Source organism: Phyllostomus discolor, chromosome 3 (genome assembly GCF_004126475.2).
Source record: "Phyllostomus discolor isolate MPI-MPIP mPhyDis1 chromosome 3, mPhyDis1.pri.v3, whole genome shotgun sequence".
Classification (NCBI taxonomy): Eukaryota; Metazoa; Chordata; class Mammalia; order Chiroptera; family Phyllostomidae; genus Phyllostomus; species Phyllostomus discolor.
This window is the reverse complement of record NC_040905.2, coordinates 78,233,989-78,261,206: the sequence shown is the minus strand read 5'-3', so window position 1 is coordinate 78,261,206 and position 27,218 is coordinate 78,233,989. Positions and strand designations below refer to the sequence as shown.

At 37.2% G+C, this 27,218-nt stretch overlaps 1 protein-coding gene and 1 long non-coding RNA gene across 3 annotated transcripts in view; both read right to left on the bottom strand.

Annotated features, from left to right (window-relative positions):
• The window catches only part of COMMD10 (COMM domain containing 10), a 157,218-nt gene that overhangs the window by 102,394 nt on the left and 27,606 nt on the right, over positions 1-27,218 (bottom strand). For both annotated transcript variants that reach the window (XM_028523470.2, XM_028523474.2), the window contains exon 5: positions 15,860-15,970. In XM_028523470.2, the coding sequence (XP_028379271.1) occupies positions 15,860-15,970 (111 nt within the window). The remainder of the gene's footprint in view (positions 1-15,859; positions 15,971-27,218) is intronic.
• LOC118499518 lies at positions 405-10,036 on the bottom strand. Its single transcript, XR_004902014.1, has 3 exons — positions 10,026-10,036; positions 6,808-6,813; positions 405-1,158 (listed from the first exon to the last, which is right to left on the bottom strand). It is a non-coding gene; the product is annotated as an uncharacterized LOC118499518 (long non-coding RNA).

Sequence of the window (27,218 nt, the reverse complement as noted above, 5' to 3'; positions counted from 1 at the left end):
AAATACAGCAAATAAAATTTAAAGGTACTTCTAAATATTTTCTACTTCAGAAGTTCTACAATTACTAATTTTCTGTGGACTTCAAAGTTCAGAAGCTAGAAAAGACAGGAGAGGGTGATATTATTTATTTCCCTACTTTGGAATTTCACAAAAAAAATTAGGATAATTTTAGCAAAAAGATTATTTTAAAACTCTGAAATGCATAAACTTTCTAGAGTATTTTTTAAAGAATTTTTCTCCTTCTGTACTCTTTTTTCATTTTCTCCACACAAATGTTAAATTCTATCTCATTCTAATTGTGTATTAATGTTTTGTTTTTACTGATCGAAGTTAGTGTCTAAAGCAATATTTTTATTACCTTATAAAGTATATTTATAAAGTATAAAATATTTTATTACCTTATCATGTATCAATGCAGGCTTTTTCTATGACATAGCCGAAATATGGAGAAAAACTTACCTACACACACACATACTCACACACATGCAAGGGGATTCAGGGCACTTTGTGATATTAAGGAGCTATACAATATGATTTCAGCATTTCAGTATACCTGAATACAATAAAATTTTTTGGAAAGTCATATATATCACAAATCTAAAAAAATACACTACATTGAGAAATGATATTTTTGTACTTCACTTATTTAGAAAACATAACACCTTGAAGTGCACTATCATTGAAAAACAATCACAATGGAAAAAAATACAAAACAAAATTAAGAATTGGAAAAAGAGAGTCACACAGTCTTAGGAATATTTAAATATATCTGATTCTAAAGAATCAGACTTTGTTTTCGAAGTATCTGGGTGATTATCTAACAAGAAAGTGCTGTTTCTGCTTTTTCTAACTGCTAGAATATTTGATCAGATTGCTTCTGCATGTTCTGTAATATAGTGAGTACATTTAACAAAAGCTTGTTTAATTTATACATTAATGGAATAAAAAAGTATAAAAAGAAGCACTCTATAATATTACAAAAATACTTGGGCTTCTAACTGGTCCCCTAAAATTATCCCAATTAATTAACTAGTTATTAAAGAACCTATTTTTGAGTGTTAATGTTACACCTTTTCCAGAGGATCTTAAGTCCTTTGAACATAACCTCTGAATTTCTGTGTGTGTTCCCAAAATGACTATGGAAAGTCATTTATCAACCTAAATCCTGACACCCTTTCACCCAATAATTATACTCTTGGGGAATAACCTACACACATCATTCATTCATTCATTCATTCATTCATCTATCATTCAATAAATGTTTACTATGACTTATACAAAGATGTTTATTATGATATAATAAAAGTACTAAAAATATTAATAATAGAGGAATTGGTTAAAAATTATTGTATGTCAAAGGCAAAATATGATGCAGTCATTTAAAATATATTCATAATCAGGAGGGAAGGAATGTGGCAGGCGGAAAACTTGGAAAGAAAAGGGCTGTGATCCATCCCTTCCACTGAGAATGTACTTTCTTCTAAAGGAACTGCAGCTGTGTGGATGCGGGTAGACTTTTTACGCTAGGATGAGTTACTCTAGCATTTCTACCTGCACGTTCTGAGTCAGTCAGTCAGGCGCATCAGTCCTTTCAGCAGAACCTGCCTGAGGCACTTAACCTTTCGTGACTCAGGTGTGCCAAGACAAAAAAACAAAACAAAACTGGCCCCAAATGGAAAAACAGATCAAAACTCCAGAAATAATACAACTAAGCGATGAAGAGATAGCCAACCTATCAGATGCACAGTTCAAAATAATGATCAGGATGCTCACAGAATTAGCTGAATTTGGTCGCAAATTAGATGAAAAAATGAAGGCTATGCTAAGTGAAATGAAGGAAAATGTACAGGGAACCAACAGTGATGGGAAGGAAAGTGGAACTCAAATCAATGGTGTGGACCAGAAGGAAGAAAGAAACATCCAACCAGAAAAGAATGAAGAAACAAGAACTCAAAAAAAAAAATGAGGAGAAGCTTAGGAGCCTCCAGGACATCTTTAAAGGTTCCAACATCCGAATCATAGGGGTACCAGAAGGAGAAGAGGAAGAGCAAGAAATCAAAAACTTATTTGAACAAATAATGAAGGAGAACTTCCCCAATCTGGCAAAGGAAAGAGACCTCCAGGAAGTCCAGGAAGCTCAGAGAGCCCCAAAGAAGTTGGACCCAAGGAGGAACACACCAAGGCACATCATAATTACATTAGCCAAGGTAAAATGAAGGAGAGACTCCTAGAAGCAGCAAGAGATAAGGAGACAGTTACCTACAAAGGAGTTCCCAGCAGACTGTCAGCTGATTTCTCAAAAGAGACCTTACAGGCAAGAAGGGGCTAGAAAGAAGTATTCAAGTCATGAAAGGCAAGGACCCACATCCAAGATTGCTCTATCCAGCACAGCTTTCATTTAGAATGGAAGGGCAGAGAAAGTGCTTCTCAGATAAGGTCAAGTTAAAGGAGTTCATCATCACCAAGCCCTTATTATATAAAATGTGAAAGTGATTTATCTAAGAAAAAAAGATAAAATATATATGAACAGTAAAATGACAACAAACTCACAGTTATTAACAACCACAGCTAAAACAAAAACAAACTAAGCAAACAACTAGAACAGAAACAGAACCACAGAAATGGAGATCACATGGAGAGTTATCAGCAGGGGAGTGGGAGGGGAAGCGAGGGGGAAAAGGTACAGAGAATAAGTAGCATAAATGGTAGGTAGAAAATAGACAGCGGAGGTTAATAATAGTATAGGAAATGTAGAAGCCAAAGAACTTATATGTACTACCCATGGACATGAACTAAAGCGGGGGGGGGGGGGGGGGGGGATGTGGGTGGGGGTGTGTGCAGGGCAGAGGGGAATAAAGGGGGTAAAATGGGACAACCATAATAGTATAATCAATAAAATATATGATTAAAAATATATTCATGATCAGTTTGAAGTAATATGAAAAAGGTCTCTTATAGAGTTAAGTGAAAAAAGCAGAATATAAAATCAAAGAAGTCACATGATCAGTTTCTCAAAAGAAAATATGCATAAACACTAAAAAAGATACAACAGATTGGCTGCATCTTGGTGGTAAATCTGAGTTTTCTTTCCACATTTATATAATTTCAAGTTTTCTATAATAAACATATAAACTCAGATAATAAATAACAAACTAAGTTAAAAAAAGATAGTCAATATTCACTAATTATTTGATTTAAGAAGAAAAATCACTACCTTTCTTAAAAATTTTCTGACCCTGAAAAAACCACCCCAAATGATACAAATGAAAGTATCTCAACACAGAAGTGCTAGAGACAAAGCTTGTTTCATAAAATTTCTGACCAAAATCAATTAGGAAAAAACTCAAAACTGTATAGAAAATGTCTCTTTAGATCACAAGATAGCATATTGTAAAAAAGGAGTAATTGCTATTTATCAAAAAGGAAAAAAATCTGATTGATGAGTAAGCTATCTCTTCATAACCACATCTAGTATTGAACAGTTATAATAAAAATTTCAATTCTTTTTCCTATGCCAAAAACAAACATCACTATTAAAAAAATCACTTAATAGATTCACAGGAAAGAAAGAACTGGAAAATCATAAAGCAAAACATAACAGTGCTGTGGGTACCAGAATTACATTCGGTTTTAATGGATTTTTTCTTATTTTCAAAAATGTCAATTATAAATATGTACAGCTATTATAATACAGGAAAATAAACTTAAATTACTAAGAGAATATGCTAAAATATATTCACTAAATGGTTGTGTTAATAACAACACAGCATTTGTAAAATGCACATCTGTTCTTAAGAGTAGCTCAGAAAAATTAAAGGTCCTTCAAAATCAGGCACTAGAAACATTACCTTCAAGGAAAACTAAATACCTTAAATTTCTAATGCAAGAAAGAATTCATGATCTGAACAGCATATGTATTTTTTTCTTACTGAGAAATCTGTCATAAGTAGATCAAAGGATATTTTTTCTTTTTAATAATATAGCCTATTTCTTTGTTCATAATACATTAACATCAATAATGCCACACAGCCCTTACACTGTGGTATATTAATAAACACAGCTTCTACTGAACTGAGATAACAACATACAACTTTACTTACTATAAAAAGTGTATATTAGTGTCTCTCATTGACTTAAAGTATAAAATTGTTTCAACTTAATCAAATAAAGAAAAAGAAAAATAGAATCCATATAACCATAATTTTATGAAGAACAATAAAACAAACACTGCATTTTTTAACAATTTTAACACTCTGAAACATATTACAGGATCAAGTGCTAAATTATTAAATAAGCAAAATAATACAGTACCCTAGCAATAAGTATAGCATAGGACTCTGAAATAAAATTGCCTAGTTTCAAATCCTCTTTCTGTCATTTATTAGCTATATAACATACGAAAATAACCTCTTTGTGTTTCCATTTCTCCATCTATCTATAAAGAATAATAAGTATTTAGACCTGACAAACATGTTTTCAATATTAAAGGAGGTAATACCATGGCTAGCACAAAATAAGCACTAAAACAAGCTTCCTTCCACCCCTTTTTCTCACTCTACATAGAATGTCATAAAATTTTGAAAATAAAAATAAAGAATTTATCTAAAAAACATAGTCTTAACATTCTTAACTTCATTTGAAATCATAATTACCCATCCATAAAGTACTTTTTGCAAGCTGAGCATAATCCAGACAAACATTAATATAAATGAAAATTCTCATGTTAAGGTGATTTTACCCACTTGAAGAAAAAAACAGTGAAACACAGGACTTTCTTAAATAATGCACAAAAGAATTTAGAATCACTTATTAACAAAACATAATTGTGCTAAACAGCAAATTTTGGGGGGAAAATGCAGTAAAACAAGATTAATAGCAGAATTTAAATGTTTTAGCATTTTTAGGATTTTCAAAGTTGAAGTTTTGCTGTCATTCAAAAAAAGGGGGGAATGGGACAACTGTAATAGCATAATCAATAAAATATATTTAAAAAACAAAATTACCAACATTTGTTACATATAAACATACTGTTATTTTCCATAAGTAAAGAAATGTCAACTGTCTATGATCAGCCTGGAACTACTTACACTATAACCTAGCACAGCCATTCAACTATCTTAGGAATTTTTTGTCTATTTTGTCATAAAGAAATTAATAAAAGTGACAGAATGTAACAGAAAAGTCAATAGTGCAGAAGGCTTTTAATAAATTTCATCTTGGCAAATGGTCACATACAAATTAAACACTGAAATCACGATGATTTCATTTTTTTTGTTCTGTACATATCTGATTAATAGGCATTAATTTTGTTGATGGAAAGAAGCAAATTCTATTGTTATATACAGATTAGAAATGTAAACACTTAGCATTTCCCACAGCTACTGACTTCACAAATTATTCTGAATGTTATTTCAAATAATACTGCTGCCAGAGGTTAGGAAAGCAGAGCTCTACTGCCCCCTAATGAAATAAATAAAAACAAAACAAAACAAAAACCCCAGAAAACTCCTTGTAAGATATCTGTGGAACAGGAAAATAATCTCACTTTGCTAACTGCAACAGATAAACACTAAGACAATTGACTGAAAACAACTAGAATATATATCAAATACTGTAGGAAAAACTACAATCACCCAGTTTCCATGATAAAATTAGTAGCAAAACAGGAAAGCCTTGAGACAGAAATGTCATCAGAGAAAGAAAACCAGCACAACAATGCTATCAAATGTGATAGCAATTAAAGCTTCACCGCAGGCTACACTTGTCGTGTGTATGTTGGAAGTATATTAGAAGAGATTCTTAGAAATCACACTTTCCAGTGAATTACAGTAAGTTTTCAGTTCAACAGCTCAAAAGTAAATACCTTCAAAATATTCTCACAAATTTGCACTGACTATAACACTCTAAGAATAATTTTAAAATATGTATATTTTCAAGAAACCTATCCTGTAAAATATACCTTTAAAATAAATTTACCTAATGCTTCCTGTTTTAAACAAGTGTCAATTTCATAAGTATGACAACTTTGTGCTTTATGGTACTTTGAATCATAAACTAACCAGTGATTAACTTTTAATCTTCCTTTTAATAACAGCTCTCCCTTCCTTTAACAAAGTTGCTTTTTAAAACATCCTCCATACTCATATTACTTTTACCTAATATTACAACCTGTCAAGGCTTCCCACATTCTAATTTTCAGAAAAGAGCAAATGTTTAGGGGAAAGTAGTGTGTGGTCCTTAATAAGAGTTCCATAATAATTAACATCCAGGAACCAGATATAATGAAAGTACAAAGAACAGACTACCAGATCATAAAAATAGGAATAACGGAAACAAACAAAAAAGTAAAAGTCCGAGGCAGCATGTCACTGAGGAGAACAGAGGTGCAGTAGTTAACTGTTCCGCTACAGCTAGGGCACAGCACATCCCTTGGAGGTGGCATGTTTCTGTCCAGGTTGATAATGGTCATGCATTCCATCATGTGCAGATGGTTTAGGAGATAGAAAAAACAGGGACCAAATCCACACAATGCTATAAGGGACATAGGCAATACAGAGAAAGAAGTTTATTTAAATCTACTCACAGAATGAAAATATCCTTTGCATTTGAATGCTGCTGCTCTTTTCTTGAGGATCTATTAATGAAAATGCTTCTTTTTCTCTGCAGTTATAAGGGTGATCAAATGTCCATTCAAAATTTCAAAAAAGCAACACAGAAAATATAAAACCTATATATACTCAAATCTATAACTCAAATGAGTTGGATCTCACATCTGTATAGATTTCCTGGGTAATATGAATTAAAAACATAACTCTTTTACTAGAAGCATTATTCATTCTTACTGGCTAAAATATAACAGAGACATAGACATATTTTGAAGACGTTATGAAAGTTGCTGGGAGGATTTAAGCATCCCAAAGTCAAGCATTGCCAAAGTCATGATGCCTAAAGCATATCCAATATATGATCAAAACAGTATTCTTCCAACCTGTAAATTGCATTTAGCTAGTTAACACTTAGCATATGGTAGTTAAGAGAAATTCAACAGTGAAGGTATATAGCTACTTGGAGAATGAATGCATGTATGGATGTACGTGTGTGTGTTTTCACACCCCACGGAACAGTTCCAGTATACACCAGTGAGTTCCCTATTATCCTAACCCTAAAGGAGTGCCTTCCCTATCACAGGAGAAAGAGAGAGAGAGAGAAAAAAAAAAGGACTTTCAGGCTATCCTTTGCCTCCCAACTTCCAGTAAGAAAAAATATGAAAAATATGAAAAAAAGGAAGAATGCAAGGAAAGAAAAAAAGTAAAGATTAATTTCAAATGACAGCTCTGGTTTAAAACAAACAGATTTATTAACTTATTAGCCCAATAAAGTTTTATTTATGATGATGATGATGGAGATGGTACCAGCTCATCATTTATTGAGCATTTACCATAATTTTAGGCATTGAACTAAGCACTTTACATACACTGAGTATTTAATCTTCATAAAAATATGACTTATTACCTGGGAAACTGGTAATATTATGCCCATTTACAAAGGAAGAAACAGACACTCATAAAGATTAAGTAACTCGCCCAATGGTATGCTGCTATTAAATTGCAGAACTTATTTAACATTCCAGTCAGTTTGACTCTTAACCACTAAGTTCATATTATTTTATGGTGAAAATATGTGAAATAAAATAATACTTCTGAAGCAGTGTAATATATTAACAAATTATATTATAAAAAATTCAACTCAATTTGAGGTCCAAGATGGCGGCAAACTAGGTGAATGTTATACTTATATCCTCCAAGGACCAAATAGAATCCCACTAAAATATAGAACAATCAACCTGAATAACCAAATGAAGACTAGCTGAATAACCAAGATTTGGTCTTATAACCAAGATTTTATAGATAAAAGGTGGTACATCGAGACTGGCAAGAAGGTTAGAGACATAAACAAGGACTGACCCCAATTACTTGTGTGGTCGCTAAGATTCCAGGGGGATATCTCAGCTGCAAAGGTTCCTCCTAAGGACCACAGGGTCTCAAACCCATGCTGGGCTCCTTACCCCAGAGCACCAGAGTTGGGAAGAGGCCCCCACATAACACCCAGCTGTAAAACTCAGCAGAGATTCAGTCTGTCAGAGAGAGATGTAAGCCTACTAGGAAAGCAGGCACCCTTTGAAAGAGCCAAGCACAAAATCTTGTTCACAATCACTCATTCTGGGCTCCAGTGGAGGGAGGGAAAAGTGGAATTTAGTCTTCTGAGGAGAGACTGGGGTTTGTGGCTCTGGAAAGAGAGCTGAGAGAACAACCACTATGATCTCCCACACTGCAGATGCCATCTTTCTTAGGTGGAGCACTCTCTCCTTATGGCATCAGCTTGAGGAAACACAACAGCTCCACCCTCTGAACTCCCTCTCACCCCACCCTTCAGAACTTTCCCTGTGCCGAGGAGTAGATAACTGGGATGGAGTATAGAGGTGTGGGCAGACTCAGGAGCTATCAGTGAGTGCTATGGCTTTGGGGTGAGGGCCATTTCCCCCTCTGTCCCATGAACCTGACTGGTACTCTAGCCCCATATTCCAGCCTCCCGGTGGTTCCACCCTCTTGACTCCTGGTGTCCTGCCCCCCAAGATCTGGGCAAAATCTAGGACAAACTAAATTGTGTGGCTCCAGGGTGGGGGCCACTCTCCCTGCCTTCCCCAAAGCCTGACTGGCACTTACTTTTCACAGAAGATCCACTAGCCACACCTTCCTGACATGTGACAGCCTCACCCTTGGATTCCTGACAGATCTTCGAGGGACTGAGTTGTACGGCTCTAGCACAGGGGCAATTTTTTCCCTCGCACACCCAACCATGGCAGAGCCCCCCTTCACGTAGCCAAATATTGGTCCATCTGGGCCTACGAACACTGCTGGCCTCACCCTGATGACTCGCTGAGCACCCACCAACACCAACACCATCTAGGGGCACACAGTGAGTGGCAGCTAGACAGGGTATACCCTGGGATATTTGCTGAGTGGGCTCAGACCCAGCAATGGCACCAAGTCAAGTTTGAACCTGTGTCAGTCTGGTGAACACCACTTGCCCCTACCTAGTGACTCACTGAGAACCTACTTCATGCAATTCTAGTACTGCCAGAGGCTCTTTTGGTGTCTGACTCTATTAGGCAGCAGGCAGGCTGAGACAGGTGGAGGCAGATCTCAGGGTGCCTTAGGACTTTTGCTGACCTATCCCCAGGCCCGGTGCTGGAAAAAGCCAGCCTTCATGCACAGGTTGATCCTTCCTATATACACCCAGACAAAACAGAGGCAGCCACAAACTGTGGATCACACTGCAGCTTCAAACAGGTAGCCCAGGCCCAGTCATAGGCAGTGTCAGAAATGAGCCTGCACCAGAGTCCCTCTAAAAAGGCCCTAAACCCAACACACTAAGTGGTCATACTGTCATATTCTGACAATATCAAAGCAGAATCCAATTAGCTTCATAAGTGGCATATCCAAAAAGAGATATCAGCAGGCATCACACACTGCTGAGGCAAATTCTGCTTCATGTGGTCAGCACCTGCACAGCAGCTTGAACACTGAGGTTGGAGTAGATCCTAAGAAGTCAGCAAGTCTGAGGGGTGACCCCATACATGAATGTGCCAATAGCAATCAAGACTCAATTAAAACAGGACGACAAACATAACTCACACAAGGGATATTCCCGGAGCACCCAGATCAGGTGATCAAGCAGATGGTATCACTGAGTCCCACATGACACCTACTATATAAGGCCACTTTGCCAAGACTGGAATTCATAACACATCATCTTAATACAGAGAAACAAACACAAAGAGGCAGCCCAAATGGGGAGACAAAGAAACATACCCCAAATGAAAGGACAGGAGGAATCTCCAGAAAAAGAGTTAAATGAAATAGAGGCAAGTGATTGAACAGGAATAGAGTTCAAAAAATTGCTATAAGGAAGCTCAAGGAACTTACTGAGAACTTCAACAAAGAAAGAGCAAGCATAAAAACAACATGGAAACCATAAAAAAAGAACCAGTCAAAATGAAGAACACAGTATCTGAAATGAAGAATATACTAGAAGAAGTAAAAAGTAGGTTCAATGAAGTATGGGATCAAATCAACAATTTGGAAGACAATGTAGCAGAAAACACCAAATAAAAGCAGCAAAAAGAAAAAAGAATTTTAAAAAATGAGGATAGTTTAAGGAACCTTTGGGACAACACAAAGCAAAAGAACATCCACATCATAGAATTACCAGAATGAAGAGAAAGAGAATAAGGGATTGAGAACCTACTGGCAGAAATGATGACTGAAACACTCCCTACTATGTGGGGGGAAAAAACCCACACAAGTCTAGGAAGCACAAAGAGTTCCAAGCAGCATGACCTCAAAATTACCCACATCAAGACACATAATAATTAAAATGGCTAAGGTAAAGGACAAAAAGAGAATCTTAAAAGCAGCAGCAGAAAGACAGTAAGTTGCCTACCAGGTAGTTCCCATTAGGCTGTCAACTTATTTCTCAACAGATACATTTCAGGCTAGAAGGGGTTGGCATGAAATATTCAAGTAATGAAAACCAAATAACTACAACCAACACTACTTTACTAGCAAAGATATCATTTAAAATTGAAGGAGAAATAAGAGCTTCCCACACAAAGAAAAAAGCTACAAGAGTTCATTACCACCAAACCAGTATTACAAGAAATGTTAAAGGGTCTTCTTTAAGAAAAAAAGGAGAAAAAGAACAAAGAAACATAGTTACAAAGAATGAAAAGGCAGTAAATACATATGTATCAATAATCACTTTAAATGTAAATGGCTTGAATGCTCCAATCAAAAGACACAGGGAAGCCTTTTTCAGGTGGCTCAGTTGGTTGGAGCACCATCCTGTAAAACTAAAGGTTCTGGGTTCAATCCCTGGTCAGGACACACACCTAGGTTGTGGGTTTGATCTTCTGTATGGGCATGTACAGGAAGCAACTGATTGATGCTTCTCTCTCAGATCAATGTTTCTTTCTCTCTCTTCCTTCCTCTTTCTCTCAAATCATTACATGTATTCCCTGGTGAGGATTAAATAAAAAGAAGACATAGGGTAGCTGAATGGATGAGAAAACATGACATAGATATATTATGATATCTACAAGAGACCCACCTCAGAACAAAGAATACACACATACTAAAAGTAAAAAAATGGAAAAAGATATTTCATGCAAATAGAAAGGAAATAAGGCTGGCATAGTAGCAACACTTAGTCAAATTAGGCTTCAAAAAAATCATAACAAGTAATAAAAGGACATTACATAATGTTAAAAGGAACAATACAACAAAGGATATAACCCTTGTAAACATGTATGCACCCAACATAGGAGCACCTAAATATATAAAGAAAATCTTGATGGACATAAAGTGGTCTCAAATGACACAATTGACCAGATGGATTTAATTGATATCTTCAGAGCATTTCACTCCCAAAGCAGAATATACATTCTTTTCAAGTGCACATGGAACATTTTCTAGGACAGACCAGATGTTAGGACACAAAATAAGTCTCAATAAATTTAAGAAGACTGAAATCATATCAAGCATCTTCTGACTATAATGGTATGAACTACAAATCAATCACAAGAAATAAAACTAAAAAACACACAAGGACATGGAGGCTAAACAACATTTTACTAAAAAAAATGCATGGGTTAACAATGAGATCAAAGGAAGAAAGAAAAAGATACCTTGAAACAAATGAAAATGAGAACTTAACAACCCCAAACCTATGGGACACAGCGAAAGCAATCCTAAGAGGAAAATTCATAGCATCCCAGGCCTATCTCAAGAAAGAAGAAAATCTCAAATAAAAAATCTAAATTTACCCTTAAAGGAAGATGAACAAAGAAAGCCCAAAATAAAAAGAAGGAAAGAATAATAAAGTACAGAGCAGAAATAAAGAAAATAGAGTCTAAAAAAATACAAATAACCAATAAAAACCAAGATCTGGTTCTTAGAAAAGTTAAACAAGATTAACAAACCTTTAACCAGATTAACCAAGAGAAAAAGGGAGAGGACCCAAATAAATAAAATAAGAAATAAAAGAGAAGTAACAACTTCTCTTGCATTTCATGGAAATGCAAGGGATTGTAAGAAAATATTGTGTCAACTACATGGTAGCAAATTGGACAATTTGCACAAAATGGATTAATTCCTAAAAACATACAATCTTCTAAAACTGAATCAGGAATAATCAGAAAAGGTGAATAGACCAATTACAACTAATGAATTTGAAGCAGTAATCAAAGAATACCCAACATACCAAAGAGGGCTTCAGAGGGGAGTTCTACTAAACACTCAAAGAAAAACTAACATTTATCTTTCTCAAATTATTCCATGAAGTTAAATTGGAGGGAAGACTCCCAAGCTCATTATATGAGGCCAACCATTATCCTAATTCCAAAACCAGAGAAAGATACCACAAAGAAAATTATAGGCCAATATCCCTGACCAACAAAGATGCCAAAATTAGCAAACTGGATCCAGCAATACATTTAAAAAAATCATACACTATGATTAAGTAGGATTTAGTCTAAGGATGCAAAGTTGGTACACTATCTGGAAATTAATAACCATGATATACCACATAAACAAAATTAAGGATAAAAATTACATGATCAAAACAATAGATGCAGATAAAGCAATTGATAAAATCCAGCACCCATTTATGATAAAAAACTCTCAGCAAAATGGGAACAAAAAGAACATAACTCAACATAATAAAGACTATATATGACTAACCCACAGCAAACATCATACTCAATGAGCAAAAACTAAAAGCATTTCCCTTAAGATCAGGAAGAAGACAGGGATGTCCATTTTCACCTCTCTAATTCAACATAGTACTCTAAGTCCTGGCCACAGTAATCAGACAAGAAGAAGAAATAAAAGGTACCCAAATTAAAAAGGAAGAAGTAAAACTATCATTGTTTACAGATGGCACTATAATATATATGGAGAACCCTAAAGATTCTACCAAAAAAACTACTAGAATTGGTAAATAAACTCAGTAAAGTAGCAGGATACAAAATAAGTATCCTGAAATCAGTTGCATTTACCGTATTTTTTGGACTATAAGATGCACTTTGCCCCCAAATTTGGGAGGAAAGGGGAGCATCTTATAGTCTGAATGTAGCTTACCTGGCTCAAGGGGGCGGGGGGCAGCAGCCTATGTTATTTATGTTACTAAATATTTTACCACATGTTTTGCTTCAAAATTTTTTTCCTATCTTCCTCCTCTAAAGCCTAGGTGCATCTTATGGTTCAAAAATTCGCTATATACACCAATAGATCTCAGAAAGGAAACCTAGGAACCAGTGGAACAGTGGAAGAGAATAAAGAACCAAGAAATAAACACACACCTTTATAGTCAATATCTCACAAAGGACACAGAAACCTAAAACAGGGTAAACAGTTTATTCAATAAGTATTGCTGTGATATTGGACAGATACATGGAAAAAAAAAAGAAACTAGACCACTTTCCTATATACATAAGGATAAAACTCAAAATGCATTAAAGAGTTAAATGTTAGACTTGAAACCACAAAAATCCTAGAAGAAAACGTAGTGAAATCTTGGATGTTTCTCACAGCAATGTATTTTTCTTTGATATATCTCTTCAGGCAAGAGAAACAAAAGATAATATAAACAAATGGGACTAAATCAAACTAAAACATTTTTGACAGCAAATGAAAGCATCAACAACCTGAAAAGACAACCCACTGAATGTGAGAGCACAGTCGCCAATGATTCATCTGATAAGGGGTTAATATCCAAAATTTATAAAGTACTTATACAACTCAACATCAAAAAAATGACTGATCCAATTAAAATATAGGCAAAGGACCTGAAGACACTTCTCCAAAGAGGACATACAGATGGCCAACAGGTATATGAAAACATGCTCAATGTCACTAGTCATGAAAGAAAGGCAAATTAAGCCACAATGAGATATTATCACCTCATATCTGTCAGAATGGCTACTATCATCAGTAAATCAACAAACAGGAGTTGGCAAGGATGTGGAGAAACAGGAACCCTCATGGACTGTTGGTGGGAATGCAGATTGGTGCAGACATGGTGGAAAGCAGTATGGAGTTACCTCAAAAAATTAAAAATGGAACTGCCTTATGACCCAACAATTCACTCTCTGGAAATTTACCCAAAGAACCCGAAACACTAATTCTAAAGAATATATGCACTACTATGTTCACTGAAGCATTATTTAAAATAGCCAAGATTTGGAAGCAGCCCAAGTGCCCATCAATAGATGAGTGGATAAAAAGCTGTGGTACATTTACACAATGGAATATTACTTGGCAGTGAAAAAGAAGAAAATCTTACCCTTTGCAACAGCATAAATGGATCTGGAGAATATTATGCTAAGTGAAATAAGATAGCCAGAGAAAGATAAGTACCATATGATTTCACTCATATGGGGAATCTAATGAAATGAACAAAATAAACAGACAAAACAGAAATAGATCCACAGATACAGAGAACAGGCTGACAGCTGTAGAGGGGAAGCGTGTTCGGTAGCTGGGTGAAAAAAGATAGTGAAGGGATTAAGCAACAATAACAAAAAAACCTCACAGATAAAGACGTCAGTATGGTGACTACCAGAGAGAAAAGAGGAGGGAGGTAGCAGAGGGTAAAGAGTAGATAAATGTTAAAGGAACAAGACTTGACTTTGGGTGGTAAACACAAAATACAATATACAGATGATGTATTACAGAATTGTACACCTGAAAAACCTATATAATTTTATTAACCAATGTCACTTCAATAAATTTAATAAATTGTTTTATTTTAAAAAAGGACCCAACTTAACTGCCTACAATTTTCTCAACACGTGACCTGGACTAAGCACTGGACCCAGTTCTTTAGGAAGACAGAAATGTGCATGATATAACAAATAGTAAAAGTATAACAAAACAGTCAGTATTTCTAAACTTCAATATCCTTCAAATGTTATAAATAATAGCATTTCTTCCATTATTCTCTGATCACATCCAGCCACAGAAATCTCTCCTTCCTTATAACTTTCTACCTCATTCTCACCTCTACTCTATGTCTTAAAATGAAAGTCTCATTTGTTTAGAGAAAAAGTCACTCTCCCTTTTGTCTTTTAAAAAGGTAATTGAAATTTAAAAATATAAAAATAGCTCTCACTGATATATGAAATATGCATTTCTCTGCATACTACAGTTAGAAAAAGTATTCCATAAAACTCTTTAACCTTTGATAACACATTCAAGTTTTCTGAAACTAACACTAAAGAAGAAATCACTCTGCAGTACAAAATTAATCCAAATTCTATTTTGCAGGAGGTGGAATTTAAACGTGCATACACATCCCACAAAAGCACAAATACAACTCAGGTCACCTTAACACACTAGTACTGGCTGAACAACAACAACATTCCCTCTACCATGTGTATTCAGCCTAAACCACAAAATACTCAGGAATATCCACAAATAGATAAGACATTAAAATCATAATTTTATATAGCTACTACCAATTTTTTCCATTGCAGAATTTAAAAGAGGACATTATGAAATGGTTTTGCAAGAAAGGCACCTTACAAGATAAGCTATTTCTTCAAATAAATAACAAAGTGATACGTAAATGTGACATCAAAATCTGTCACAAATAAAGATCGGTCCATTTGTTAAGCCTTGTTTAATTTTAATTGAATTGTGTTTAAATTTTCTATACAGAGAAAAAAGACCTTTCTAACAATAAAGTATAAAACTTGGTGAAAAAAAATACATCCTTTCAATGGGTTGCCATGTCTTACCTTTGAATCCTCATTGCTCACTCCTAGCTGTAACACAGCTTGAGGAGATTTCAGTTTTGCTTGAGCAGAATGAGCCATCTGAAGGTTAAGCTGCCACCCGACCATCTCTAGCTACAAAAGACAAGTGCAGATTAGAATGAGATGATACAGAAGGAAGAAAACAAACAACTTTAAGTGAATCTCCACTCAGCAGGAATGAATATGGATAGCCTGGACTTCATGGTGAGTCACTTCCAGAGCTCCTTTAACCTGCATACTCCTCAAAGTCTTCCTTTAGGCTCATATATTGGCTTCATGCCATGCTTGTCAAATTCAACAGTAAAACTGGTCTTTAAATACAATCTGTTCTAAAAATAAAAGTTCTAAGATTAAGCAATAAAATACACTAAGAGAGTCAATGGTTTTTAAATAGTACATTACTATTTTAAAATAGTATGTTTTAAAGCCAATGATTTTTAAATAGCTGTCTATTTTAACTAGTAAATAGTATATATTGATCATAATCACTTCAATAACCTTCCATTATCTTTGAAAACTCCTTGCACTAGGTAGAACACAGATCAGAGGGGTTTTTTAATTTAGAGGGAAAGTGAAGTACCCAGATGGTAAGAGGTTCACACATTTAGACACAGTTAGTGAGACTGGAAAAGAGCCAGGCAAAAGAATTGCTATCTTCTAGTGAGCAGGTGGTATCTGATAGACCATAGTGCTTCCTAAAGTACTCTAAGTTACTATGGTTCCCAGTTATGACAGAACTAATTAGAAGATTTCCTTTGAATTTATTAATTAACAGAACGGCAAATTTTAATCACCTAAGACAAAAATAGTAAAGACAAACTAAAGCAGCATGAATGTGGCTTTATTGGATTTGATAGATTATTGGTTTCACCAACCTCAGAACTATGAATACAAAATTTTAGATTTAATTTCTAGAAAACCTCATGTATCAATAATTAAGGAAGTATTACGAAACGCAATTGTCATGTGCTTCTGACAACATGACCCTAATAATTGATTTAGTAAAACTACCTTAGTTGCGTTGGTAAGAATGGCAACCTCACAACAATTTTTACTTAACCAGAATACTAATTGCTAACTTGAAAGCCTGTTCAACAGTCAGAATCACAGCAGTGCCAAATTGGAACGAGAGCAATGGAAGTATTATCTATTCGAGAGAGGATGTGATGAGAAAATAAAGATACAGTTCTGTTCTCTCTGGCACTGAACCTTTTAGAAGTTCAGGGTGAGATGGGGGAAGGTATTGCAGAAACATAACCTATAATACCACAAGTAAAAAATCAATTCAACAGTGCATGTTAAGTAATGATTTTTAGTGTACTGATCTTTAACACTGATTACAGTAAGCACAGTCTCTAATACCAGCCCACCACTATTTTCAAGTCACATAAAATAAACCCTACAGGAAGACAGGAAAAAAACATGATATAACCACTCTCATATATATAAGCATATATACAAGCATATATATTATTATATATATAGCATATATGAATTCCTCTAGGAATTCATATGAACCTATAAGGCACTGTTTTGATCTCATTTAACTGATTCTATTCCTATCTTGTAAGCACTTAAGATAAATACTGCTTTAAGTGAATATAAGCATACTCCCACTGTGGTCAGTCCTTTGCATACATTAATGTATGCTTAGTCACTGCGTAGAGGTGGTGTGGGAGAATTAAGAACTTGAAGCTTGTGCTTTGGTTCATGCTTAAGCTATAGTTCACTAGCTATGCAACCCTGGTTAAGTTACAAACATCTAAGCCCTCAATTTCCTCATATGAAATGGAAATAAACCTATCGGATCTACTTTTCTGAGTAACTGACAATATCAAGTAAAAATGTATATTCAAAGCGTTCTGGAAACTGCAAAGCATTATAAATATAAGGCATTTGATCACCTAATTTTTTCTATAGTATCTTTTAAATAGAGTAGGCATTTTATGTACGGATTGAGTTGAAATAAAATGAATCAAAGAACACTCACAAGGAAAGGTAATTTTAAAGAGTCATGACTGAAATGAGTTTGTGGATTGGCTTTCTTTAATCCCATAGCCTTTCTACTGAATTTTGTGTTTTAAAAAATAATTTTCTCAAGACCACATGAAAGATTCATTTAAAAAATAAATAACATTGCCAAGCTCATATGTAGTCATATATACATATGCACACCCACAAAATAGTTTACAGAAAATAATTGATATTCAAGTAACTTAAATGAAGAAAAAATATAGGAAGAATAACTAGAGTTATAAAAGAATACTTTACAGACACAAAGAACAATAAGAAAAACAAACTCTTTTCAGTGAAACCAGGAGACATAATCAATACTACTTGAGAAAGCTACTCTTATTATATCCCCATTTTACAGATTAAAAATGTAAAGTATAAAACACTGAATTGGAGTAAAGAGTATATGGAAGTTCCTTATGCTATTATTGCAACTTTTCTCTAAGTTTGAAATTATATCAAAATCAAAAGTTACAAGATATTGATTCAAGTAAGAATCAGCAATGGATCCTAAACCTAAGAGGTGAAAGTTTGATTTGGAATGAAGAGTCACAAGTATCTACCCACAACCATTTTTTAGTTATAAAAGAAAAAAAGTAATTATGCAAGGGAGAAAAGAAACATCATCTTTACCAAGAGATCAAAATTAAGACCACCAAAAAGTGGCAAATGGCTATCACATGACTCTAGGTGTGATATCCTGCAAAGACCACAATATTACTTACACAGCTTTCTACCCAAATAACATAACCTAAATTTGATCATAAAGAAACAACAAAAAAATAAAAATGGAGAAACATCATATAAAATAAATGGCATGTATACTTCAAAAATGTCAATGTCCTAAAAGACAAAGAAAAGCTGAAAAAACAAGTACAGCTGACCCTCGAACTACAGAGAGGTTAGGGGCACTGACCCCTGAATAGTAAAAAAATCTGCATATAACTTTTGAATCCCCCAAAACTTAACTACTAATAGCCTACTGTTGACCAGAAGCTTTAATGATAACATAAACAGTCAACACATTTCATATGCTGTATGTATTATATACTATATTCTCAAAAAAAGAAAGCTAGAAAAAGAAAATGTTACTAAGAATATTATAAAGAAGAAAAAATACATTTACAGGATTTATTGAAAAAAGAACCTACTGACAATATTAAGTACAGACTACTATACATAGATATCAGCCTTAATGCACCAAGCATTCAATTTGAGAGAAAGCCTGGTGTGCTTTCAGGATACTAATGATTTCCATCTTTATGCAAACTTCACTAAGTTTATGAAATCTACACTTATAAGTAAAATCAGACTTTCATCCTAGTTTTTTATTCATTTGAAATAACAATGGCAAAATGATACAGACTGGCCTGTGCAAATGGAGAAATAAAAATGAGTTACCATTAATCGATATGGAAAACTATAAGAACAGTTTTAAGAAGAATGATCCAAAGAGCATTTTACTTTTTGATTGTTAAGTTTGAGATGCCTATCAGATATCTCAATGAAATTATCAAGCAGGCAGACCCTGGCTAGAAAAAAATAGTATTGAATCCCTGACGCCCAGATGTGATTGCCAAGGAAGAAGGAAGGAAGGAAAGATGGGTAGAAGGGAGGGAGGACAGGAGGAACAAGGAAAGGAAGGACATTTTTTTCCACTGCTCAAAACAGTTTTTGAACTCTGATTTTGATACCTTTTAGTGCTTCTGCTGTTTTTGTATCACCTCTTCCACATCAACAAAACATTTCCCTTTGAGGACTTTTTTCATGGGGGAAACAAAAAAAGACACTCAGGATAAGACTGGGTGAATAGGGAGGGTGAGGCACAGAGGACATGCTGTTTTTGGTCATAAACTCCTCAACACTCAGCATGGTGTGGGCAGGTGTACTCATAAATCACCCATCAATGGCCAAAGACCTTGAAAGGTGATGACTGGCCAGAGCACCTCTGGCCAGAAGGAATGTGTATTGTTTTGGGAATGGATTGTAACTCCCCCCTTATCTCCTTTTGGGAGCTATTTCTTGTCCTGTAACTACTACTTGACCTCCTTCTGCTGGTACACACTGAGGTAATGTAGTTTAGAGTCACACATAGGACATGTGCCTCCTTTGTCTGGAACCCCTTATAATGAGCCTCAGACTGGAGGACATGCAGTTTCTCTCATATCAACCTCCCGCCCTCCGTGCACACCCTATAATCTGAGTAATAAACGGCATGTCCACATCAGCTAGTCCACCTGGTGGTGGTTTTTGTTTTGTTTTGTTTTGTTTTTGAATATCATGAACACTTAAGCAGCTCTCCATTTAGGGGTTCCTGCACTACATGAAGATATCAATAAATGGAGAGATATACCATATTCATAAATTTAAAATCTCAATACTGTTAAGATGTCAATTCTTCCAAAAGTGACTTACAGATTTAGGACAATCCTATTAAATTCCCAGCAGGCACTTTTTATAGAAAGGGACAAGATGATTCTAAAATTTAAATGGAAATGCAAATGACCTAAAAAGGCCAAAGTGATTTTTTTAAAGTTGGAGAAGCTACACTACCTAACTGTAAGATTTATTATAAAGCTAGAGCAATAAAGACAATGTGGCACTGGCAAAAGGATAGATATATAGACTCATCAATTGACTCCCGACAAGATGCCAAGGTAAGTGATGCTGGAACTACCAGACAGCTATATAAAAACTAAACGAAAAACCCTACCTAACACCAAACACAAAATGAACTCAAAATGTTTCACAGACCTAAATGTGAGTACTAAAACCATCAAACTTCTAGAAGAAAACACAAAAGAAAATCTTTGTGATCTTGAGATAGGTAAAGATTTTAGATTGAACATTAAAATTACGAACCATAAAAAAAATTTTAAACTGGACTTCATCAAAATTAAAAATTCTGTTCTTCAAAAGTCACCATTAAGAAAAAGGAACCTTCCAGCCAAGATGGAGGCATAGGTAAACACACCTCCCCTACTCACACTACTACAGAAAAAAATTACATCTAACCCACAAAACAAATATCATCCAGAACCGTCAGAAAATTGAGCTGTAAGGAAGTCCAACAACCAAGGATTTAAAGAAGTCACATTCATCCAGATGGGTAGGAGGGGCAGAGACACTGAGAGCAGTGGAGAGGCAAAGAGCTGTGGGAGTGGCATGAGGCAGAGGAATGGGTGATCCCACATTCACGTGTGGTAGATATACATTGGGAGGGATACCTTAGGAGCAAGAGATCCCAGCCCCAAACCAGAGCACCCAGCAGCCCAGGGATCCAGCACCAGAAACATAAATACCTATAACTTATGGCTATAAAAACCAGTGGGTGTTGGGATGGTGGAAGAAACTGCCAGATTATCAGGAGACTCATAAGGGCCTGCATTGACTTAGGACTCACACAGGCTCTCTGCCTCTGGGATTCAGCACCAGGGAAAAGGTTGGGAGGGCACAAATAGCATATGGGGAGAAAGTGAGGTGACTGGAAACAGAGAAAGTGCTGGAAGACAGATTCCTCCAAGGCAAACTTCCATAAGCCAGGCAGCAACACTGTCTGCTCTCTGAGCCTTCCCTCCACACAAAGCAGTGAAATAGGTTGGCCTGCCCTGTCCATCACCTAAGGCTCTGCCCCACACAATTTACAGGTCCGCTCTTCTACAATAGGCCACACTACTAAGACAGGGAGTCAAAGCAACTCTACCTGATACACAGAAACACACACAGGAAGGCTGCCACATTGAGGACATAAAGAAATATGACCCAAATGAAAGAACAGAAGCCTCAAAAAAGAATTAAACAATATGGAGATAACCAACCTATATCAGGATGCTCAAAGAAGTCATTGATATGGCAACAGCATAAAAAGGACTCAGAGAGAAATGAAGGTTACACTAAGTGAAATAAAAAGAAATCTACAGGGAACCATCAGTGAAGGGGAGGAAACTGAGTATCAAATCAATGATTTGGAACAAAAGGAAGAAAAAAGCTTTTAATCAGAACAGCAAAAAAAAAAAAAGAATCCCCCAAAATGAGAATAGTGTTAGGAGCCTTTGGCATAACTACAAGTGAAGTGTACCAACAGTTGTATCATGAGGGGGCTGGAAGAAGAAGAGAGAGAGCAAAAAACAAAACCTATTTGAAAAAAATTGATAGAAAACTTCCCTAACTTGGTGAAGGAAATAGACATACAAGTACAGGAAGCACAGAGAGTCCCAAACAAGATGAATCTAAAGAGGCCCACTGTAAGACACAACATAATTAAAATGCCAAAGGTTAAAGACAAAGAGAATCTTAAAAGTAGCAAGAGAAAAACAGTTAGTTATCTACAAGGGAGCCCCCATAATACTATCAGCTGATTTCTCAAAAGAAACTTTGCAGGCTAGAAGGAACTGGCAAGAAGTATTTAAAGCAATGAAAAGCAAAGACCCACAACCTAGATTACTCTATCCAGCAAAGCTATCATTTAGACTTGAAGGGCAGATAAATTGCTTCCCAGACAAGGTTAAAGCTAAAGGAGTTCATCATTACCAAGCCATTATTATATGAAATGTTAAAGGGATTTATTAAGAAAAAGAAGATCAGAAATATGAACATTAAAATAGCAAGAAATTCACAACTATCAACAACTGAATCTAAAAAAAAAAGCAAATGAAGCAAACAGAACAGGAACAGAATCATAGATATGGAGATCACTTGGAGGGTTATCATCTAGGAGGAGGAAGGGAGAGAATGAGGGGCAGGGGGAAGGTGCAGGGAATAAGAAACATAAATTGGTAGGTACAAAACAGACCGGGGGATGTTAACAACAGTATGGGAAATGGAGAAGCCAAAGAACTTATATGCATGATGCATGGTCATGAACTAAGGTGGAGGGGGGAGTTGCTGGAGGGAAAGGGAGTACCAGGTAGAAAGAGGCAAAGGGGAAAAAATTGGGACAATTGTACTAGCATAATCATTAAAATATATTTTAAAAAATAAAAAGGAAAGGTAAGCCACAGACTGATAAAATATTCACAATACATATACCTGACAAAGGACTTGTACCCAAACTATATAGAGTTCTTATCACTCATTAATAAGATAAAGAAATAGGCAAGGATTTGAACAGAGAGCTCACAAAAGAAATATACAAATGGCCAATAAACACATAAAATGATGTTCGGCATCCTTTTGTTCAATATCCTTACACTCATTAGAATGGTGAAAAATTAAAAGAATGGGAATACCCCTGGCTGGCGTAGCTCAGTGGATTGAGCGCGGGCTGGGAACCAAAGTGTCCCAGGTTCGATTCCCAGCCAGGGTACATGCCTGGGTTGCAGGCCATAACCCCCAGCAACCGCACATTGATGTTTCTCTCTTTCTATCTCCCTCCCTTCCCTCTCTAAAAAAAAAAAAAGTAAATAAAATCTTTAAAAAAAAAAAAGAATGGGAATACCAAGTGGTGGCCAGGGTATAAAGAAATTGCTGATCAGAATGTAAAATAGTATAAGTGAGGCAGGAGATAGTCAGGAAGGAAGCTCCAGAGGCCCCCGCAGGGCTGAGGTAGAAAACCTCTATACATGACAAAGACCCCCTAAGACAGGTTGTTCCTGTTTACTGGGATTACTCTGAATCATAGAATGCGCCTGCGCACTACCCCTGATTCATTATAATATCATTATAATGAAATAACATCGTGGGACTCCCTTCTCCAGTAGCCAATCAAGAAAATCATAGGAAACCACACATGCGCAGTAGCTTTGAAATCCAACTCCTTGTACCTGCGCAGGAAAAGCCCGCCAAAGATGAGCAAGGGGGCTTCTGCCCTATAAGAATAGAATCCCCCAGCCCACGTGCCTCTCTTTTTCTCTGCTCAGAGCTGGCCCACTCCCGTGTCCTGTGGAGTGTACTATCACTTAATAAATCTTCCCTCTTTCTTTATGCTATAAACTTTGTGTGTTCGGTTCAATTCTTTGTCCTCGATCACTAAGAACCTGGTTACCTGTGCCCACCTGTGACAGTTTTTGGCGAGCCAGCCTAGGAGAAGACACCGGAGTGGTAAGCCTTCTTTGCTGCTCTGACACCTGGGATGCCCTTTTCCGTTATCACCTATTCTGTTTCGGTGACTCTGATGTTCCGTGATGGAAGGTCGGCCGCTAATTTGCGGGCACAGGTCGGGCAGTTAAAAGCCACAAGGGCGCCCGCCGCTTGAAGACTCCTGTGATAGGATAACTTGGATGCGGAACGGGGTTAGCCTTAGTCCCCGCCAGGTACAAGAAAATGTCCGCACAACGGTTAGGCACACTGTGGAAAGCACAAAACACTGCCCCACCCCGCGGCCACTCCCCCAATAGGCATAGTCGGACCTTCCATGCGGGATATCAGTCACCACCTCACCTGCGCTATGACTTCCTTTTGCAGTCTCCTCATCAGGCCCACAGATAGTCTTTTATGCTTTTCCTCCCCAACTGACTTCTGGTCTTTATACCTTCACTCATACCCCACTTGCCTTTTATGTATGAAGGGCTCCTGCTGTCTTTGTACTAGGATATCTACCTTGGGGTCATTGACAGGCTAGCGCTAAGTACAGTTGCAGGAATGAGCCACTCCCATCTTTGCCACGTGTATACTCTCATTGTAAGCAGCAACATCGCTCAGAACCACACAACAGGTGCCTGCTGGTCGCTGGTTACTAAATGGCTGCGTAGAGCCACTCTTACCTAATTAATTGAATTTGGGAATCTAAGGTGGTTTACTTGTTCCTATAAGGGTATTTTAATTTCCCCTCTCAGTCCATTGTCCCTCTATGAGATCCGCCTCCAGTATAAAGGGTGATATTTTAGACATCTCTTGAGGTCCCTTCTGCAAGACTTCAGACGCAGGTACAATTTCTTAAAGCTCTGGAAAATTACATAGGATATTTAAGGGTCTTCTTTGTGATCTAGAAAAGAGTCATTTTATAATAAGATCATCTTGGTGCTTCTTGAATGGTTTACAGGGCCAGAAATTATTTTTCTAGTAACACACTTCCTTTGCCCCAGATCTTAAAGCTTACAGGAAAATGAGGGTCCCCATAGATGAAGAATACAGAAATGGAAATGTACTAGGGCCACAAGGGTAGAGTCTGGGATTGTTGGGATTATAGGCAATTGCTCAAGAATGCAGGACTGGTTCCTTCCCAATAGTTAGAGACAAAAGTAGACTGTGGTGATTCTCTCGAGTCTTTTAGATTTCTGTCGGCCGACACTCACTAGGATTTCTTTCGCCAGAGACGTCTGGTAGTTCGGTGGGATCCCAGGGGACGCCCTGTGGCCCACTAGGAAGCTCCTGAGGCAAGAAAAGGGGGACGCCTCTCGATTGCAAAGGAGTATCTCTCTCACTAGAATCTCTTTTGCCAGAGACGTCTGGTAGTTCGGTGGGATCCCAGGGGACGCCCATGGCCCACTAGGAATCTCCTAAGGGCAGCAAAGAGAGGGACGCCTCTAGTCTGCAAAGGAGTATCTTTGTGTTTCTTTTCCTTCTCTCTTAGGATCACCGCAGTCGAGATGGGAACTACATCTTCCATCCCTTCCAAATCACCATTGGGTTGCATTCTTAGCAACTGGGATAAATTTGACCCCGAAAATTTAAAAAAGAAGAGATTAGTTTTCTTTTGTAACACAGTTTGGCCCCAATATAAATTAGGGGATGGAGAAATATGGCCTGAGAATGGGAGCAAAAATTATAATACTATCCTACAGCTAGATCTATTCTGCCGGAGGGAAGGCAAATGGTCTGAAGTTCCTTACGTGCAGGCATTCATGGCTCTGTACCGAGATCCCTCGTTTGGCTCCAGCCCCACCCTGACAAAACCTATAGGCCCAAGTGTTGATCAATTAGAAGATACTCTCCTTAGCTCCCCACCTGTCTCTCAAGGGAGATTAAGGGAACCCCAGAGTTCTGGAGTCTCTGCCCCTACCTTAGAGGAAGCGACCTCTCCACCACCCTATGCTATAAACAACCTAAAGCCACCAGCTGAGGAAAAACCCAGCCCTGCAGGACATACTAGAAGTGGCGCTTCTTATCTCCCTACCACTCCTGCACTCCTACCCTTGAGGGAGGTAGCAGGCCCTGAAGGTGCTATAAGGGTACAAGTGCCATTCTCTATAACTGATTTACAACAATGTAAAGACAGGCTTGGGAGTTTTTCAGAGGATCCTTCACGTTTCACTAGTAATTTCCAGACTCTTACTCTAGCATTTAGTATGTCGTGGAGGGATTTGTACATAATTCTGACCACCTGCTGTTCCCCAGATGAGAAACAGCGGATCTGGGAGGAGGCCCGTAAGTATGCAGATCAGCTGCATACCCAGAACCCTGGCACTAACCAGCCAGCTGCCCAAGCTGTCCCGGACCAGGAACCTGACTGGGGATACAATACTCAGGCAGGGATCCGGAGTAGAGATGCAATGATAGATTGCTTACTGGCAGGAATGAGAAACTGCATCAAGAAACCTGTGAATTACGAAAAGGTTAGGGAAATCTTTCAGGGCAAGGAAGAGAACCCAGCTCTCTTCAGAAACAGACTAGTGGAAGCCTTCCAAAAATATACAAACTTGGACCCTTCATCCCCAGAGGGTCGAATCTTGATAGGACAGCATTTTATAAGTCAATCTGCCCCTGATATTCGCAGGAAGCTTCAGAAATTACAAATGGGCCCGCAGACCCCCTTAGATCAGCTCATGGATACAGCCTTTTCAGTCTTTAACAATAGGGATTTGGAGGAAAGAAAACAGGGAAAGAAAGAAAGAGAGAAGCAAGCAGAGCTCCTTGCACTAGCCTTTAGTAGTGCCATTGGCGAAAACCAGCCCCATCAGGGGAGCTCGGGGAGGCCTCAAAAGAATCAGGGGCAAAAGGATCAGACCTGTTATAAGTGCAAGCGCCCTGGACACTGGTCAAAAAACTGCACTCAGCCACCTCCGAGGCCCTGTCCTCTATGCAAGAACTTCAGTTCTGATCCCTGGCACTGGAAGGTAGACTGCCCCCGTTCCCATAGTGGAAAGGGGTCATCTCCCAAGGCCATGGCTACTCTTGAGGACTGAAGGTGCCCGGGGAACAGGTCGGCCCCAGGGAATACTCATATTCCCATCTCTACCGAGGAGCCCCGGGTAACTCTAGATGTGGCAGGTAAGAAAATCAACTTTCTTGTTGATACAGGGGCCACTTACTCTGTCCTTAACTCTTACTCTGGACCTCTTTCCTCCAAATCAACTAAAGTAATGGGGGTCGAAGGAAATCCTAAGGCATATTTCTATACATTCCCTATCACTTGCCAATTTGAGAGTCGAATATTCAAACACTCCTTTTT